The 21,431-nt window shown below is 42.5% G+C and overlaps 1 protein-coding gene across 1 annotated transcript in view; it reads left to right on the top strand.

Moving 5' to 3' along the window:
• dlgap2a (discs, large homolog-associated protein 2a) overlaps positions 1-21,431 on the top strand; it is a gene marked incomplete at its 5' end in the record, with an annotated part of 125,772 nt that overhangs the window by 80,965 nt on the left and 23,376 nt on the right. The window contains one exon of the mRNA XM_080413204.1: positions 16,965-17,386. Coding sequence (XP_080269330.1) covers positions 16,965-17,386 — 422 coding nt within the window. The remainder of the gene's footprint in view (positions 1-16,964; positions 17,387-21,431) is intronic.

Raw genomic sequence — 21,431 nt, 5'->3', positions numbered from 1 at the left:
CACTTTGTCAAGTGCCGCCGTGCACGCGTCATGGGGCTGGCGTTAACCACTTGGCAACCCCGGCGTCCGTAGCTATTGTGGGGGAAAGCTTTCGCAGGAAAATAGCAGATCGGCTATTTTCCTGCGAAAGCTTTCCCCCACCCACACAATAACAGAAAACGGAATAGACACTAGCATAGAGCCCTGGAGGGACTCCAGTCAACCATATAAGGGTATAAGGCCATGGCGTCCACATCATGGCACGCCAGGCGCAATGCAGATGCTGTCTTTTGTGCGCCGCGGGGGATTTCACACACCGCCCCGCCCCCCCGGGAGAGGAGGAGGAGGAGGAGGTCATTTCCTGTCTGTCCGCTCACCGCTTCCTCTCATCTCTGGCTGGCAGACGAGCGTTATTTAACCCATTAAGACCGGGACCGCATCTTTGTCATTTTTTTATTTCTTTGGCTATTCAAAAATAGCAGATATACAAGCTCATAGCGCGGCACAGAGTGCCGCGCTATGAGCTTGTATATCTGCTATTTTTGAAAAATCTTGACAATTTGTGCAAATCTTTGAATATACATATTTTTAAGTGAAAATTTTTAACTCCAATCTTTGCTTCTGGGGGTCCCTGGAACAAAATACTTTGAGATGGGGGTCCGCGGCCAAATACATATCATTTTGGGGGTCCTTGACATGAAAAAGTTGGAGCACCACTGATATAGCAACATACTGTTAGGATTTAGAAAACATTTTTAGATATGCATTTGGCCGCGGACCCCCGTCTCAAACTGTTTTGTTCCAAGGACCCCCACGAAGCAAAGATTTGAGTTACAAATGTTCGCTTTAAAATATATATATTCAAAGATTTGCACACATTTTATATATTTATATAAGCTTGAGTGCCGCACTATGAGCTTGTATATCTGCTTTTTTTTGAATAGCCAAAGAAATCTAAAAATTACACAGATTCTTTCCCGGTCTTAACGGGTTAAAGATAGCACCCGTCAGGGTGATGACACTCATGAAACGGACACAGCAACATCTGAGGCTGCAGGGATTAGGATCCAACAGCTTTGGACTAAGCAAAGCACAGGAACATCTTTGACATTGTCGTTGTTGTCGGGCAGAAAGAAACCCATATGTCCACAAAACCGTTACTTTTCAGGAAATGGGGGAAAAATCCTACCTAATGCAGTTATTTAGTCATAGCTATTTTCATTTAGTAAATATTTATAAAACCCATTCACAGACATAAATGTAGGTGATATTTAAACGTTTTTGTTAAGAGGTTAAAGTATTCTGATAGTAATCATTGCTATTAGAGTCTTTGTTCGGTAACAGTGGTAGAAAGTGCTCATTAACCGCTTCAATTTCATACTGTTCCAGTTCCAATTTGGTCCGCTCATTTCTTTGTCTCATCACTTCCAATTTCACTTGTTTATTCTGTAACCTGTGTGAGTTCTCTCTCCTGATTGGATGAAATTGGTATCCTGACCTCAAAAAGCATACCAAAGAGCTGAAGAGACAGGGAGACTCCTTTTACTTAACAAACACTCTGTGTCTATATCAATGACATTGAATACTATCAGAAAATAGAGGTATTTAATACTTATTCACAATAACAATAAAATATCACTTACCCTACCTTTAACCTGGCCTCCCTATTTTGGGCATGTAATTATAGGTGCAATTTTTGCAAGATATTATAAAATGTTGTCCAAACATCACACAAATCGGTACACATTATCTCTATGGTTCTGTGATCAACACGGATCTGTCAGATTTTTTCATATTCCATCCTGATGGATTAAGATTGGCATCTAAAGTTTGCAGGAGTGGCTCGTTTTGAATAAAATGCCTCAAGGCATAAACGCAGCGTCCGATTGCCATGAAACTTTGCATGCACTTACCTGACTAGACCCAGGAAGAAATGCAACCTTTTTCACATTGTCCTGTTATAGCGCCACCAGGAGGCAGATTTTTGCAAATCATTTTTTTTAATATTACTCCTACAAATTGTGTCCATACATCACGCAAATTGGTTCACATTATCTCTCTATAGTCAAGTGATCAAGACGGATCTGTCCAATTTTTCATATTCCATCCTTATTGGCAAATTCCGAACATTGCTGACCCCAATAACCTACCTGACCTGGTGGAAACCTGTGCTCCGAGGAACACTTTTTCTAGTGTTTTTATTTTTCTTTCCGCGTCACACACACACATAAAATAGGGCATTCATTTATGAAAAACTCATAAAAAATGAAATATGTAGACACAAGATCTCTGCCCGACAGCAACAACAATACAGTAAAGCAAGAGGAGTTGGACTCGCTAGTGTGGATGTGTTCAGTGTTTGCTTCTCAGTGATCCATCAGAACACGGTTCAGTACTCTGACCGGGAGTTGTTGTTTTGAGTAATGATGCAACCAGTGGTGTAAAGTAACAAGTACAATTACTCAAGTACTGTACTTAAGTACAATTTTGAGGTACTTTTACTTTACTCTCTTTACTCTTGTCTATACTTTTACTTCTACTCCATCTCGGAGGCAAATATTGTACTTTTACTTCACTACAATTATTTGAAAACTTTAGTTACTTTGCAGATATAAATTATTACATTATAAAACATACATTAACCCCTTTAGCCCTATTTTATACCAAGGCTATTTTACAATTGCCGATCTACAAGCTCGCAACCCGTCTCATCGCAACGCGTTGTGAGCTTGTAGATCTGCTATTTTCAAACATTGTAGTACTTTTACGTTTGGTACTTTAAGTACATTTTGATACCAATACCTTTGTACTTTTACTCAATTACATTTTGAATTCCGGACTTTTACTTTGCAGTATTCTACATTGCAGTATACTTTTACTTATGTAAAACATTTGAGTACTTTTCCCACCACTGGAGGCAACCAAGTCTGCCTTCTGCTATCCGTTGTCTGTCTGTCTGTCTGTCTGTCTGTCTGTCTGTCTCTCTGTCTGTCTCTCTCTCTGTCTGTCTGTCTGTCTGTCTGTCTGTCTGTCTGTCTGTCTGTCTGTCTGTCTGACGTTTAGTTGTTCTGGTGGGGAACACCCTATCTATGCTCTAGTCCTTTTCTCTCTCTCCCTCTCCCTCTCCATCCCTATAACGCCATCCCTCCAGGCCGTTTGTATCACCGCTTTTCAACTGGGACCACCCAGGGCTCCAAATGGATCCTTTCGGGTCTGTCCTGTGTGTGTGTGTGTGTGTGTCACACACACACACACACACACACACACACACACACACACACACACACACACACACACACACACACACACACACACACACACACACACACACACACACACACACACACATTGTTAAATCCGATCTTTCACACAGACTCTTGCTGATGTCTTGCTCAGCAAACAATAGCGACCCAGAGACGTATAACCAGAGACGTTACATAAGATTGTGTTTCTCTGCAGCAGCAGCAGTAGCTGTGTGTGTGTGTGTGTGTGTGTGTGTGTGTGTGTGTGTGTGTGTGTGTGTGTGTGTGTGTGTGTGTGTGTGTGTGTGTGTGTGTGTGTGTGTGTGTGTGTGTGTGTGTGTGTGTGTGTGTGTGTGTGCGCGCATCCATAGAGGATGCACTAAACAGAGACAGTGCTGTTGGTAGGTAGCTGCTGCATAAACCTCTGCAGTGCATCTGGTTGTCATGGAGATGCACACACACTGGCTTCCATGCAAAGTAAACATTTAAACATGTATAAACTAGTGCAGTATGTTCAAACTAATGTGTTTGTTTTAATAGCCAGTGAGTGAGTGAATGAATGAGCGAACAAGTGAATGAGTGAGTGAGTGAGTGAGTGAGTGAGTGAGTGGACGGGCAAACAAGCGAGTGACTGAATGAGCAATCGAGTGAGCAAGTGAGGGAGTGATGAGTGAGTGAGTGAATGAGCCAACAAGTAAGTGACTGACTGACTGACTGAATGAATGAGCAAACAAACAAGTGAGTGATTGAGCAAGTGAGTGAGTGAGTAATGTTAATATACTTAATTTTTTTGTATTTGAGATGGACAGTATATTAATGAACAAATACAGTACATCGTACTGACTACTGAATGAGTAGAGTATTGTGCAGTACAGTACAGTCAGGAATGCAGTGTAAATATATAGGAGTTAGAATGCTTACAGTCCCTGACACGTAACAATAAAAGCAGATTGCACTTCACTTCAGATGAAATGTAAACGCTGCAGTAACACGCCTGCAGCCACCGGGGGAGCTGCAGTTCTGACTGGGCTGCTTGATAACTGCTCTATTCTGGTGTGCTGCTGAATCATGCCCCTGGCCTGAATGGGTCATCTCTCTCTCTCTCTCTCTCTCTCTCTCTCTCTCTCTCTCTCTCTCTCTCTCTCTCTCTCTCTCTCTCTCTCTCTCTCCCCCCCCCCCTCTCTGTCTGTCTGTCGGTCTCTCTATCACTCTCCCTCTTTGCCCCCCCCTCTCTCAATAAAAAACTTTATTGGCATGATAAAATGTGTCAAAGCATACATGTAACATATAACAAGTCATATAACAATCATACATATATCACATACCTCTTTAAATCTGTCTTTCACTCGCCTCTCTCGTCTCCCGTCTCCCCCCCAAACTCATCTGTTCTCTCTTATTTTCCCTCTATCTCTCACCCTTTGACTCCTTCACACTCTCTCATTCAGCCCTTCTCTCTCCATCCTGTCTGAGGAGTCTATTTTGTGAAAGGACAGTTGAAGTGAGTGATTGGTTGACTGGCTAAGGGTGACTGGGTGGTTCATCTGGTCAGAGAGATGTACCACTCAGCCTGGGTAAAGCTCTACTCATTTCTCAATGTTTGCTCTGTCTACCACAGTGTGTATTTTTTACCACATGAATCCTAACATCCCTATTCTGAGGGGGGGGCGGACATATGTCCGAAAATAACCAATCTGCAAAGTTTGTTGATGAGAGAGATTTGGTGTAGTAAAGAGGGGGAAAAAGGCTTTTATTTTTTTTCTTTAGTCTTTTTTTTTAAATTTAGAGTAGCCAATTATTTTTGAGTGGTGCCAGCCACTCCTACACTTGACCGCGTGTGTGGGTCCGTCCGTCCGTCCGTCCGTCCGTTAGAGCACGGCCTCAACAGCTGCAGCTGATTGCAACACAAGGATGCAACCAGTTACACTAATTCATAGGCACCACTCTCTTCACACTGGGTGTGATTTTTTACCCCTTTTTCTCCCCAATTTAGTCGTTAGGCCAATTAATTCCTCCCCACACACATTCCTGTGTTGTCACTGCTGTCGTATCCTACTGACTCACCTGCCAGTGAGGAGCCCCCACCAGGAGGACGTAGAGCCTTCGTCCTACTCCTCCCGCCCAACACTCCCCGCTGACAGATGTATATAGAGTATATACATGCAATGACCGATATCACCCTCCCCGTCCGGCTTCCCTCCCCCAAAGAACGGGCCAAATTGTGTTCGTGCTCGACAAAGCCGGATGCACCACGGTGGTTTCGAACCCACGACCTCCATGGTGGTGGGATATAAAGGCTTTTCAAACGTGAAGTGACTGGCTAGTTAACTGGACTCCCCCGTCCAGTCACTTCCCATTTGAAAAGCCCTGATATCTCTGTCAGTCTTGGTGGACCCCCCACCCCACCTCCTGAATATCTACTGCACGCTCCAAGTTTAAAGGAATATCTAAGAAATGACTTTATTTCTATCGTTTACCTACCCGGTGTCTTTGATTCACTGAGAATTTTAGTTTGTAAAACATTCCTTAACGGTGAATCAAGAATCCAAAGATTAAGAAAATAAACTTGATGAATGCAATTAATCAGAGACTCGTACGACACGTATAACAACAGCAAAACAGTATAAAAAAATCACACCCAGTGTGAAGAGAGTGGTGCCTATGAATTAGTGTAACTGGTTGCATCCTTGTGTTGCAATCAGCTGCAGCTGTTGAGGCAGTGCTCAAACGGACGGACGGACGGACCCACACACGCGGTCAAGTGTAGGAGTGGCTGGCGCCACTCAAAAATCTGTCCATAAAGTCCAAAATGATAGAAATAAAGTCATTTCTTGGGTGAATGATTCCTTTAATGGCTGTACTACTCCATACAAGTACAAATTCTCACTCTCTATAACTCTCAGAGTTATCGGGGTCCATAGCCTAATTCATATCAGAGTTATGGGGGTCCATAGCCTAATTCATATCAGAGTTATGGGGGTCCATATCCTAATGCATATCAGAGTTATGGGGGTCTGTAGCCTAATGCATATCAGAGTTATGGGGGTCTGTAGCCCAATGCATATCAGACTGGGAGTCCTTGAAATTAAAAAACAAGGAACCAAAGAACCACTAATGGAGTAGACCTGCCCCAGGTCATAAACAGGCTGAATATAATGGAGTAGCCCTGACAGCTCATAAAACCTATATCCCCATGGCCATGTTCATCCCCTTTGGATGAACGGTAGATGCTCGGCTTCCTGTTTTTAGTGGCGGCAGGCACTGGCTCAGGAGGTATAGAGCGGCCATGGGAATCGGAAGGTTCCCCGGTTTAATCCCGGGCTCCTCCAGGCTTTAGTGTGGAGGACCGTGTCCCTGAGCATTGGTCCCTGTGCTGGGCTCCTCCAGGCTTTAATATGGATGACGGTGTCCCTGAGCATTGGTCCCTGTGCGCCCCCCAGTGGGAGCACACTGCTCCTAATAGGAAGGGTCAAATGCAGACAAGTCTTGGGGACAAGCTCCCAGAGCCACGGTAAGGACAGTGAAGCGGCCGTCGCCTGGTGGTCAAACCTGAGAATGCAATACTTCCGCATTTTAATGCCACTGCGCATGCTTCTACTGTTTGAAACCCTAGTGCGCCTGCTCGGTGCTCAAGACTTCCGCATTTGGGCAACACATTTTAGTGCCCAAATGCAGAAGAAGAATATTCTTCCAGGTGCTTCAAACGTGCAGTGAGCAACTTTAATTGAAATGAATAGCTGGGGGCGGGGCAGTCCGCCCTCTAGATATAAATCTAATCTAATCTAGTCTAATTTAATCTAATATATAACTCTATGCTTGGGGGATCGCTATAAATGCCCTTACCCCCCCCACGGGGGAGACCCTATTCGAATCCTGGGTGGCCATCTAATACAGTGTTTCTCAAACATTTTTCGTGCCAAGGACACCTCAAATTTATATTATTTATTTGGCCGCGGATCCCCATCTGAAAGTCTTTTGTGCCAATTTAAAAATAAATTGCACATCTGCTATTTTTGAATAGCCAAAGTATAAAATATGGATAAAGTGGTTATAATGATTGTGATGCTATATTGTGATGCTTGTTTGTGATGCTATACCCCCCCTCCAAGGACCCCTGGGGGTCCCCGTACCCCACTTTGTGAGTTGAATTGCTTCTACCTGTCAGCGCTGTGCTGTCACACTGTGCGATAAAACTACGACCTACAGTACGTCAACCGACATATACGCCAGCAGGGTCAAATGTTTTACCTCCAGAGAACTAAAGCAGAATAAAAGATAGGAGTGAAAATTTGGACAGACTTGACAGAAGAGGACAACATCGGCTGGCAATCCTCCAAAGAGAGCTGAAAATATCATTTTTCACGAAACTGTCTGCACATAGACTAACACATTGTGATTGATTCTCTGTGAAATGAAACGGCGACAGGGATTCTTTGCCAGAGCCATGAAACATCTCTGCCACGTTTATGATGCGATGTGGACATTTCATCTGAGACCCAACGCATTGTATACAGTTCATGGTCACCTTAACCATTTAAACCATTGGTTCTCAAAGTGGGGTCCGGGGACCCCCATGGGTCCTTGGGGGGGATACCAGGGGGTCCCCAGCTGTATCAGTTAATGTAGCTTCACAATCATTTTAACCAGTTATACTATACCAACTACATTTTATACTTTGGATATTCAAAAATAGCAGATCCACAAGCTCATAGCACGGCACCGAGTGCCGCGCTACGAGCTTGTAGATTGATCTTGTAGATCGATCTGATCTTAGAAAAATCTAATTCAGGGGGTCCCTGGAACAACATATGGGGGTCCGTGGCCAAATACATATAATTTTGGGGGTCCTTGGTATGAAAAGGTTTGTGAACCACTGAGTGCCGCGCTATAAGCTTGTATATTTGCTATTTTTGAATAGCCAAAATATAAAATAATGGTTGAAGTGGTTACACAGATTTGAATGGGTTAAGGGTCTGGTTTGGGGAGGTATATATAGGGGACAAAGATTGTCACGGATTCAGAATGAAGCCAATCGGGTCCTTTTGTCATCATGAATTATTTAAATGGCTCTCACCTCTCTCTCCCAAAGCCCGCTGGCAAAAACAAACAGACAAACACGTTTATGTACCGAGTGGCACAGACCCAGAGCTGGAGGGGTTCCAACCACTGGCGTGTGTAAACATCAAATGAATCAGAGAGTCACACACTGTCAGGTTTCACTGTGTTTTTAATGCCGTTCTTTTCCCCCCAACGTTTTTGCAAGAGCTGCCTTCATCAGGGTTTGATTTGATTTGATTTGATTTATTTGCACAACATTTTTGTATACATTTACAGGACATGTTAGTTATTTCCGAGGGAAACATTATGTGATAGTTGTTGTGCCGGTGAGGTAAGAAACCCTGGGGGGCTTATGTGAGAACCTCACCGTTTACATTACATATAATAAGAGTTATTTAATATTAAAAACAAAGACAAACAGAAAAAAACAAAAACAAAAACAAAATATAAAAAGTATATACATATACCTATGATAAAGGGTATAGGACATCTGATAAAAAATAAAAGTACAAGACTGAGCAGACGAGACAGAACAAAAAAAACAAAAGCAAAAAGTATTGAACAAAGCAAAACAATTATTCTGTTACATATTTATGTGAATATCAGGATGAAATGATTTGGAAGCTGGTCTAGTTTTCCATTTGGGTATTTAACTTACTTATTAGGCTTCTTTTGTAGGTAGGTAGGGAGGATGTGGTGGCCACCAAACTGAAATGGGCATTCCATAGTGAAACCCCTTTGTACTTGATGGTGAACTGCCCCCTATTGGTGGTATACAGCGGGACGTGCAGTTGGTTTGCTTGCCTAGTGGGATATGGGTGAAAGCTAGAATTTGGCTGGAAATACAATTTGAAATGATCTGGGAGGTGGGTGTATTGGTGTTTAGTTTTATATACGAATAGACATGTTTGGAGTATATTTATATTAAAGATTGTTAGTATATTGAGTGTTGAAAAAAGGGGTGAGGAGGGCTCCCGTGGATTAGAATTTGTGGCTAATCTGACAAACCTTTTTTGTAGTATAAATAATTTATGGAGACAAGAAGGATAGGTACTAGCCCATACAATATTACAGTAGGTTAGGTAAGGATATATTAGGCTGTAGTAAAGGGTTTTTAGACAGGCTCTGTTTAAGAATGGGCTGATTTTTCTAATAATCCCCACTGATTTTGAGACCTTTTTTGTTACCTGGTCGATGTGTTCTTTCCAGCTGTATTTTTCATCTATAATTATTCCCAAAAATGGGGTGGAGGCTACTCTGCTTATTTCACTACCATCAATACTAAGCTTAGCTTCCTCAGGGTTGAATTTCTTCCTACCAGGAAATATTATAAATTTAGTTTTTTTAATGTTTAATGACAGTTTATTAAGTTGGAACCATTTGGAAAGTATTTGCAGACCTTGATTCGCTTCGTTGATAAGTGTATTGAAATTTTTGTGGGAAAGGATGACGCTTGTGTCGTCGGCAAATAAGATTGGAAATAAGGTATTTGTTGCTGCAGGTAAATCATTTATGTAAATTAAAAATAACAGTGGGCCAAGAATTGAACCTTGCGCCACTCCACATGATAGTCTTGCTCTAGGTGATTCCGTATTTTTCACTGCGACATATTGTTGTCTATTTGTAATATAATTTTCTAGCCAGTTGTAAACAGTACCACGAAACCCATATCTGGACATTTTAGCAAGCAATATGTTATAATTGACAGTATCAAAAGCTTTCGAAAGGTCCAGGAAAAGTCCTAGTGCATATTCTTTGTTATCTAGTGCATCTGTAATTTTTTCAGTGAGGTCAAGTAAGGCCATGTACGCTGAGTGGTTTTTACGAAAGCCATATTGATGATTATAAAGTATATTATTTGAGTTTATATGCTGGAGTATTCTTTTGTAAACAAGCTTTTCTAGAATTTTTGAAAAGGATGGTAGTATTGATATAGGGCGATAATTAGTAAAGTAGTTTGGATCCTCTGATTTGTAAATAGGGATGACTTTAGCTATCTTTAGGTCATTTGGTACCACTCCAGTTGACAGTGAGATTGTACATATGTAAGTTAGTGGATTTATGATAGTTGTTTTTACCTCCTTAATGAGTGAAGTTCTAATTTCGTCATGACCAGCTGCTGTTGTTTTTAGCTTGTCTATGATGTCAAGTATCTCCTGTGGGGCAGGGCATTCAAAGTTATTAAATACAGGGTAACAACCATCAATATAGTCCAGGGGACTTCCATCTGTACTTACAATTTTTTTACTGAGAGAGGGACCGACATTTATGAAGAAATTATTAAACTTTTGAGCTATTTCATGGGGGTCTGTGATGGTTTTCCCACCATCAGTGAACTGATGTGGGAACTTGGATCTAGCTTTCCTTCGGTTGAGTAATTGGTTGATGATTGTCCATGTTTCTTTAATATTACTGGAGGATGCCTTGAACTTATCACTGTAATGCTTTTTTTTTACTGCTCGGAGGAGGTGATTAAATTTATTTCTGTATAATTTGTATTTGGCTTGGTTCTCTGGGGTTGGGTTAGTTATATACATTTTATAGAGTCTGTTTTTCTTCCTTGAGGACTTTTGCAATCCGCTGGTAAACCAAGGTTTGCAGCGCTCCTGCTTTTGAGCATTTTTCACAGTTGTTAGAGGAAAACATTTGTTAAAGACATGATTAAAAGATTGAATAAAGGCTTTGTATGCACCATTTGCATCGGTTTGTGTGTAGACATTTTCCCAAGATATAGTTTCAAGTACATTTTTAAATGTTGATATATTTTTTTCATTATATTTCCGGTAGTTAAAATTGTCATCACACTGATTATTAATTTTGTCAAGGAGGGTAAATTGAAAGATGGGGAAATGATCTGAAATGTCTGTGCACACAATACCTGCCTGGAGGACTTTATTCACTTCATTTGTTAAGATGTTATCTATCAATGTAGCAGACTTGTCAGTTACTCTGGTTGGTTTGTGGATCACTGGATAAAAGTAGCTTGAATATAAGGTGTTTAGGAAATTTTGGGTAGGAGTATGTACTTCATTTTTAAAGAGGTTAATATTATAGTCACCTTGAATATAGCACCTTGAATATAGGTCCATCAAAACAAATAATAAAAACCAACCACGGCTCTCTGGTGTTTTGCGGGGGGTTCGAATCCACCGCGGCTTTGTCGAGCGTCTTCTATCCGAACACAGTTGTGCTCCTGTACATCAAAAGTGTCTTGTTCTTGTACCTTGCTTCTTTTTCTTGGGTTTTTTTCTCTCCATTTTGACTTAAATTTTTTCTTTGTTTTCTAAAAGGGTTGACGTAATATAAGCTATGGCTTCAGCCTATACCTTTTTGGTCAGAAATGTGGAAATCTTCTCTATACATTTTGTTGTTTTTTTGTATTACCTATGAAATTTTAATCAACGTCAGGTTTGGGGGGCACAGTGGTGGAAAAAGTACTCAAATTCTGTCAGGTTGATACTGCAATGTATATGTACTCTGTTACAACAAGTAGAAGTCCGGAATTGTTTTTCATCTGCAAGCAGCGTTAGAGAAAAAAAAAAACGATGTTTCTCCTAGTTAAAGACAGCAGAAATTACTGAAGAAAGTTAAACAATACCTCAAAATTGTACATAAGTACAGTACTTGAGTACATGTACTAAGTTATTTTACACCACTGCAAGCTTCCCGCTCGCAGATATATGTTAAGGTTAAAGTCTATAGGTGAACCCAAGTGCTGACTCAGACACGGAGGCAAGGATAAGTTCAAAGAATATAGATTTATTGCCAGCTCAGAGAGCAAACAAAAGCAACACGGCAAAAGCAGGCAAAAAAATGGTCAAACAAAGAATAGGCCAAAACTTGAGGCCTAGGCTTAGGCTGGCAGAGCAGGCGAGGTCCAGGGAAGCCACGAAAACAGGATAGGAATCCAACAGGTTCTGGTTTCAGAAAAAGCACAAAACGTTTAGGATCTGACAAGAACTGGAGAACAAGGCAGCGCTTATATAGAGGCAACTAGATTGCTGAAGAGGTGCAGCTGAGGAGGCTCCAACTAGCCGCCACACCCCCGTCTCTAGTCACCCAATCCACACACAGAGAGAATTAGGAAGAGGTAGATGGAATGGGAGCCGATGTAACAATATAATTGCCCATAGTTCAACGCGTCCACGTTCCAACCCGTTGTTGGGATGCCCGGGCCAAACCGGAGTGACACGTGGAGAAACAGCATTACTTTTAACATTATAATGGCCTCTCTCTCAGGTTTCTGTGCAATTAGGAAAGAATATTGTTATTACCAAGCCTTTGGGGAGTGAGTGTGGAGGAGGTGGCAGTGCATTAGAACTCACAATAGTCAGTATTTCACTCTCATATTTTAGACCTTAATTGCTGTGCGTGGAGGTAGCTTTCTGTCAGCTAGAACACTAAGCGAAATATTAACTCCCAGCAGCGTACCCTATGAAGAATGAGTCCATGCCCCCAATCACCTCTTCCCAGGAGTTTCTAAAGTACTGGTAATCAACGTCAGGTTTGGGGACCACAGTGGTGGAAAAAGTACTCAAATTCTGTCAGGTTGATACTGCAATGTATATACACTCTGTTACTTAGAAGTAGAAGTCCGGAATTCAAAATGTACTTGAGTAAAAGTACAAAACTATTGGTATCAAAATGTACTTAAATTACCAAAAGTAGAAAGTATACTCATTATGCAGAATGTTTTCTAATGTATAAAACGCATAAAAATCTTTTTGAAAATCATCGCTACGCATTGTGAGCTTGTAGATCTGCTATTTTTAAATGGTCGAAATGTATACAGGGTTGAATTGGGTAATGTATGCTTTGTCAAATCTACAAAGTAACTAGTACTTAAAATTGGAAATGCTCCAGTAAAGTAAAGAATACCTCAAAATTGTACTGAAGTACAGTACTTGAGTAAATGTACTTAGTTAATTTACACCACTGGGGGACCACCAGGGGGTCCAAGTGAACTCTGAGAGTGTACAAAATGGTTACAGGTCCATTTGGTTTCCATTTGTACACTCTCAGAGTTAAATTAACACTGAGGATTTTATATTGTATATTTGGGGTAAACCAGACATAAAAAATGGTGTCCTTGAAATGAATAAAGGTTGAGAATCAATGTTTCTAAAGCAGCCGCAGGGCCCCTCAGCTTTGATCGGTAACATGCTCTTCAGACTGGAAGAGCTGTTTTCAGTCGTCTCAGGCTGTATACGCATGCAGTGCTTTTATCTCCGAGCATTGTTTGAAAGCGCAGGCACGTCAAAACCAAGAAGGCACTCAGGGACCCGTCCTTCGAAAACCCCCCCCCCCCCCCCCACCCCCTCATTTGGACAGAATAAGAAGGTAAAAGCTGTAAACATTCTACCAGCAGCACTCCTCAAACGCGATGCCGGAGTGACTCATGAGTGCACTTGACTGCAGTTCAGTTTCCCTACTTCACTTCAACATGTGTTTTCGGGTGTTGTATCAGTCGACTTTAATGCAGGCTTTGGTGTTATTCTTCTGTTATGAATACTCATTCATATGCCTACTTGGGGGGAAACAGTGCATGACCTTTCAACGTGCGTGCAGCTCTTTCAGCCCTCCTCTGCCTTGTCGTGATTTTGATCCCAAACAAAAGAGAGATTCTGCTGGGGGAGAGGGGGGGGGGGTACCCAGGCGCCACATGACCAGGGCCTTTGAGGACAAATCTTTTTTTTGTCCATTTTTGTGCTCAGGCAAAACTCTGACTAAGATGAGCATCAACAAACGCAACAACAAACATAAACCCACCAATGCAGATTAGGTTGAATTAGTCAGTTATGGGATTAATACATTCTTAGTTCATTAGTAGTAATGAACTTAAAAAAAATAAAAGCAGGCTTTGTCACACCTAACAAGACTTACAAGGTGTGTGTGCGTGTGCGTGTGCGTGTGTGTGTGTGTGTGTGTGTGTGTGTGTGTGTGTGCGTGCGTGTGCGTGTGCGTGTGCGTGCGTGTGTGTGAGAGAGCTCAATGCTCTGCCATGCCTAAAAGAAGAAAAGAGTGGCTTTGTGTTCTGAACTCCTGCATGAACTGCACAGCCCAGCATCGCCCAAACATGGGCCACCTTGAGGTGTGCGTGTGCATAATAGTTGAGCAGTGAAATGCCAAACTGAGATGTCAATTTGACGTCATTATACTTACGTCTAACCTTAACACAGTGGTGTTGAAATGCCTCGAGACAAGCCCTTCAAATGCAATCAATCTCATCCATGAATAATTCAGATGTTCATGTACGAACAACAATGTTTTAATCAATAACCGACCTTCTCGACCCGGACCTTTGACCACCAATTTTCACCATATGTCAGATATTGACTTAGAGATCTAACACGTGAGGTTTCATGGTCTCCTTGTTGTGGTTTGATGATGGTATACAGCAGAGTATTGAGAGAGAGAGAGAGAGAGAGTGACATGCCTCATTACGAAAGGTTCACAATCCCTGTGCAGCTCAACTAGTCGGTGTAGACGAATCCACAGATGCGCTGCCTATAGGCAATCATAACTGCGGTGTCGCGGTGCGGAGCGGCAGCCACTTGACACCGCAGTTATGATTGCCGTTCTGTGGATTCGTCTATAGAGCAGGGGTCTTCAATGTTTTTCAGGCCAACGACCCCCTAGCTGAGAGAGAGATGAAGCAGGGACCCCCTCTGTATTGTAATAAATTGTGTTTCAGATTAACCTTTTTTTTTTTACTTGGTCTGCTCCTGTCTCCCTCTACACCTATACCTCTTTGCCAAAAATACAACAAAAAAGGGATGCTAGGGTTCAAGTGGTTAATGTAAAAAAATAATAATAATCATATCACACAAAGATTTGGTGGCCCCCCTGTAGTAGCTCTGAGGACCCCCTAGGGGTCCCGGACCCCCTGTTGAAGACCCCTGGTACAGAGCATGCAGCGTTCCATTAATTTCTGTAGAATCTTGCAGAATAGTTAACAGGAAACCATGTGCTGAATGTGCATCTATGTTTTGGATTATTTTTTCTGTTGTAGCCGGCTGGTTTCAGAAGTATGTGTTGAGAGAAATTAACGGGTTTCTATACCCGGGTATTTGATCGGAATGACTGGGATTTGAAGGGATCTTCTTCTTCAGATCAGTTTGAAACTGACCTGAAGAAGATCCACTGCATGCGGATACAGTGACATCTTATTGGCCAGACATTGCTTTTGAGCAGTGGTTCCCAAACTGGGGGTCGGGACTCCAAGGGAGGTCCCCAAATTATTTTCGGGGGGTCCCCACATGATTAGCTTAATGTGCAACATGGTTTTCTCACTCAACGGTAAACAAACCGTATGCAGGGTATCTGCACATTTATAAAGTTACAATTTAATGACTTTTAAGACCCTTTTAATACGAAATTGGTCAAATTGTCAAATATTACGTAAGAAAGAGGCAAACATTGTGAAAATAGCCGATCTACAAGCTCACAATGCCTCGCTGTGATCTTGTAGTTCGGCTATTTTCACAAAATGTATCTGTGAAACCGAGTCAAACTTAATGTACTGCCTACAATTCCAACTGCTTGTCAGGGTGGGGTTCCCAGTTCAAATATGATTATTCTGGGGGGTTACAGGCTTTGAGAACCCTTGCTTTAGATCAGGGGTTCCCAAATGGTGTCAGCTCCAGCATACCCAAAAGAGAAATGTGATGTCTCCCCATGACCCAAACTTACAAAATTACATTATGAATTAATCACTTAAAGGGTAAGACCACTTTGGTAGAGGCCCAAAGGTGGGCAAGAAATAAAAAATAATTGCTCCATTGATTAGAAATTGATAATTCAAAATATGCTCCTCATTGACTTACATTGTACGGTAAAACAGCTCTCAAAGTCACTCTTTTAGCACATAAATGAACCCAAACATAGCTGATTCAGGCAATATAGAGCATCACCAAACCCAGTACTGTTTGTTTTTTTAATAAAAATGTCAACTTCCTGTTGATTTTACTATCTGAAGATCTGGATCCGGATCCGCAGATCCAGTCCAGGTTTTCTACTTATTAAAAATGGCAAAATCAACAGGAAGTTGACATTTTTATAAAAAAAAAAAAACAGTACTGGGTTTGGTGATGTTCTATATTGTCTGAATCAACTTTGTTTGCGTTCGTTTATGTGCTAAAAGAGTGACTTTGAGAGCTGTTTTACCGTACAATGTAAGTCAATGAGGAGCATATTTTGAATTAACAATTTCTTATCAATGGAGCAATATTTTTTTATTTCTTGCCCACCTTTGGAGTTACATCATGGCAAGGTAACTACACAACCCAAACCTCTACCAAAGTGGTCTTGCCCTTTAAGCCAAAATGTTGGAATATTTTCTTTTGTTCTTTTTTTTAAATAATTCTAATGAAAATATATATATTTGAAATATATTGTTGCTGTCGGGCAGAAACCTATTTTTTTTTGTAAATTAACGCCCTACTTGATCATACTAAAGCGTCACACAAAAGCATCAAAAGTAGCCGATCCACAAGCTCAAAACGCGGCGCGAAGCGACGCGTTTTGAGCTTGCAGATCTGCTTCTTTTGATGCTTTTGAATTTGAATCTTGAAAAGTAACAGTTTTGGACATAATGAGGTTTCCACCCGTCAGAGACGATATCATTTTTGTTGTAGAACAGCACTGCTTTAGACTTCTGTCTCCCCCCTTTCCTTGGGTGTTTTCCAGCCGTCACCTACACGCCCAGCTACAGCAAGAAGAACCCGCCGCCGCCGGTCCCGCCCCGCACCACCTCCAAGCCCCTCATCTCCGTCACGGCGCAGAGCAGCACCGAGTCCACGCAGGACGCCTACCACGAGGCCAGGCACCCCCGGGGCGGCGGCGGCGGCGGCGGCATCGGCGGCATGTGGGGGGCCTCGGACGGCCTGGGCCTGAGCCTGGGCCGCGCCCTCTACAACTCCACGGACAGCCTGGACAGCGCCAAGGCCGTCACCATCGCCATGGAGGCCGCCGGCGCCATGTCCGGCGGCGGGAAGAGGCACCCGTCCACCGACAGCCACGGCTCGGCGGTGACCACCTGCGACAAGGCCGTGCTCATGTCCAAGGCCGAGGAGTACCTGAAGACCCCGCGCTCGTCCATAGGGATACAGGTCAGTGTGTCGCCGTGTGCGTGTGTGTGTGTGTGTGTGTGTGTGTGTGTGTGTGTGTGTGTGTGTGTGTGTGTGTGTGTGTGTGTGTGTGTGTGTGTGTGTGTGTGTGCACGCGCATGTTTACATTAAATGAAACAACAGTGCTTAGTGGGTACAGAGGCTGTCTGGTAGATCATTGGTTCTCAAAGTGGGGTCCTTGGGGGGGATACCAGGGGGTCCCCAACATAATTTGTTAATATAGCTTCACAATCATTTTAACCACTTTAACCATTATACTTTGGCTATTCAAAAATAGCAGATCTACAAGCTCATAGAGCGGCACCGAGTGCCGCGCTATGAGCTTGTAGATCTGCTATTTTTGAAAAATCGTGAACATTTTGTGCAAATCTTTGAATATATATATATATTTAAAGCGAACATTTGTAACTCAAACCTTTGCTTCTGGGGGTCCCTGAAAAAAATATTTTGAGATGGGGGTCCGCGGCCAAATACATATCATTTGGGGGGTCCTTGACGTGAAAATGTTTGAGAACCACTGTGGTAGATAACCGGTTTGCCTGAATTCTCCCCCTATAGTAATTTAAACATGCAGACATTCAAAAGTCACACATGTGTATTATTGTACATATTTTCATAAAATATGTACACACACACACACACACACACACACACACACCCACACCCACACCCACCCACACACACACACACACACACACACACACACACACCCACACAGGAGCAGCATTCAAGTCTCTGCAGCTAAAAATAACTGTGAGTCATCTCACTGCAATCCATCAATTAAGATTCAACTCATGCTAGAGCATGTTTTACTGAATGGTAGCTCTATCCCTCACTCACTCACTCACTCACTCACTCACTCACTCACTCACTCACTCACTCACTCACTCATTCACTCATTCACACTCGCCTCTCTTCACCTCTGTTCGTGCCTTTGAAATCTTTCAATCTTTTCTTTGCGCGTCTTCGAAGCTTGTTGGTTTATATGCCATGTTTTCCATTTCTTTACACTAGTTCTTTGCATTATTAGCCTATTGAGGTCTCTCAAGCTGCCAGGGTTGGGTAGTAGAGGGTAAGACAAGACAGTGCTGCGTGGTAAGGTCTGCTTCTCCACGTTTGAAGGTGGTTGGGCCAGTTTCTTTTTAGCCCCGTCTGACCAAAGCAGCTTTTGATCATCGAGTGTCTTCCATTGAACCCCATGTGGTGCTTCAGAGCCAGAGGGGAGCTCTTCAGCAGGTTGGGATTCTCATGTCCGTTGAAGCAGGGTCATTCTCAAGCTTCTTTTGTCCAGAGCTGGATTTGTTTCCACTCTGTACTTTCCTTCCTCTCCTTCTGCATCTACCATTAATTCCTCCGTACCTACAGTAGGTGTTCTCACTGTGTCGACACCACACGTATATACCATTACTTTCTCCCTAGTGTGCCTTAAGCACCGCAATGTGTGCTAAGACCAATGTAAAAAACGAATGACACGTCATACGATTGCTGCTATTCTTAATGTTTTTGTTACTGTCATTATGCTGCAAACCTGTGTGAGGAACCAAAACACATTTGCACTAATATGTACTGTATGTAAGTTGTAACAATAACAACAGTGGGTCTAGTAATGGCGTGGTTTCATGTGGATCTCATACTTCTTGTGGCGTATGACGTATCCATGACAGATGAGTCCAGGGACGTGCAGAGGGAATTGGAGGGGCAGGGGCTGGTTCTAAAAGAGCACCGGCCAAAGTTTTCTTTTACATTTGTACCCAGATTTAGAGGAATACCTCATTTTAAATGAACACTAGGAATCTAGGATACTGAAAGAAAAGAAAAAACTTGTTGCCCTGATCATGAGGCACTTTGATAAAAACAATCTTTGCAAGAACAGCCACAACAACCCCCCAGCCTGCCCTAACAATCCATTAGCCTAGAATTACTGGTTATCAAAGTAAAATTATCAGTTGCTGTTATTAAGTATTAGTGATTAATAATGATTGCCTAGAAGTGCCTGTCAGTCAGAAATGTTGTGATCGATCAAAATTCAATCAGCAAATTGTGAAATTACACTGGACTGAGAGAGAGAGAGAGAGAGAGAGAGAGAGATAGGCCCCTGCTTGACAAATAATTTGAAATGAACAGTATAATACTTTTTTGTCCACACATACCTATCTACTGTCTCAAATTAAGACGGATCACTCGTGACTCGTCTGCTTGTCTGTGTGTGTTTGTGTGCTCTCCTCGTTCGCCCGTGTGCGCCCGGCCAGGTTTCAATGATGTATATACTTTGTTGCGCGCGGTACATAGCTCACAACGCATCGCACTGCGACTCGTTGTGACGCGTTGCGAGCTTGTAAATCAGCTATAATTATGTGCAATTCTTTCAACATAAAATGCTGCATTCCAGTTCAGGACTGTAAGAAAGTGGGAATCCTCTTCAATGCTGCTTTCGAGTAGGGCATGGAGAGGGGGCATTTGCGTTTTTTTTGCTGGCATCCATGGTCAGGAGAGGGCACCTTTATTGTATTCGTCTGCCTCTCTGTCTCCACACTGGCAACAGATCTAGTATTGTGGATCTCCCATTACAGCGTGAAGGCAGCAGGGCCCATTGCAATTCAAAGACCCCAGAAGGCATCGGTGTCCCTGGGTGCCCCCAGCCGCCGCTGATACTTCAATACCTTAATACCTCGCCACTGTCCTCAATGCTTCAATACCTCAATACCATGCGCACAGCGTTTCATCAAAAGCACAATATTAAAGTCCTCCGTCCATTTGGGACTCAGAGAATCCTTCTTTCTGTATCTCCTCTATAGCCCTGCATGCGAGGTGCACTATCTTATCCCATTCAAACCGGGAACGCATTATGTGTAACCACTTTATGCATATTTTATACTTTGGCTATTCAAAAATAGCAGATATACAAGCTCACAGCTTGTATATCTGCTATTCTTGAAAAATCTTGAACATTTGTGCAAATATTTGAATATATTTTTAAAGGGAACATTTGTAACTCAAATCTTTGCTTCTGGGGGTCCCTGGAACAAAACATTTTGAGTTTAGGATTCGGCGGCCAAATGCACATCATTTTGGGGGTCCTTGACTTAAAAAAGTTTGAGGACCACTGATATAGAAATATACGTTTTTCAAAAAACAGGATTTAGAAGGCATTTGTAGAACCCCCAGAAACAAAGATTTGAGTTACAAATGTTTCACGAATTTTCACAACTTTGCCGTGCTACGAGCTTGTAGATCTGCTATTTTTGAATAGCCAAAGACATCTAAAAATGACACAGATTCTTTCCCTGGTCTAAATGGGTTATTCACTGTATCTCCCTCGCTTTCATAGAGTACCTTCCATCAACCCCAACTCCTTTTTATCACCTATTCCCCTCTCGCTCACTTCTATTAATCTTTTCTCTATCTTCACCTTCCTCCCTCATTATTTTTTACCATCTCTGTGTCTCCGCTTTTCATTCGGTCTCACATGCACAGGACGGTTCTGAATTAATAAAGTCTTTCAGTCACTCCCCTGGTCCACTGTCCGTCCCATTTCACACACCTGAACAGAGGTTGAAGTTAAATACCTTTTTAAGTGTGTGTGTGTGTGTGTGTGTGTGTGTGTGTGTGTGTGTGTGTGTGTGTGTGTGTGTGTGTGTGTGTGTGTGCGCGTGCGCGCACACGTGTGTGTGTGTGTGTGTGTGTGTGAACTTAAACCTGGTCCGGGACCCCTAGGTGGTCCTCAGGGGGGCCGCCAAATCTTTGTGAGATAGGAACTTTATTTCTATTTTTACATTAACCACTTGAACCCTACCATCCCCTTTCTGGGGGGAACATTTGCTGAATATAGCAGATCTACAAGTTCACAACGGGTCTGCGACGCGTTGTGAACTTGTAGAGGTTTGCAGAGGTTTGGTGTAGAGGGAAAAAAGAGCAGACCAAGCACAGAGCCAAAGGTCAAGTATTGAGGGTTTAAATGTCTGAAAACACACATTTAACATGAATCCAATATGTTGTGGGGGTCCCTAGCTGCTTTATCTCTCTTTCA

This window comes from Gymnoscopelus braueri (assembly GCF_963280865.1).
Source record: "Gymnoscopelus braueri genome assembly, chromosome: 19".
Classification (NCBI taxonomy): Eukaryota; Metazoa; Chordata; class Actinopteri; order Myctophiformes; family Myctophidae; genus Gymnoscopelus; species Gymnoscopelus braueri.
Note: the sequence above shows the minus strand (reverse complement) of the source record. Positions and strands in the feature narration are given on the sequence as shown.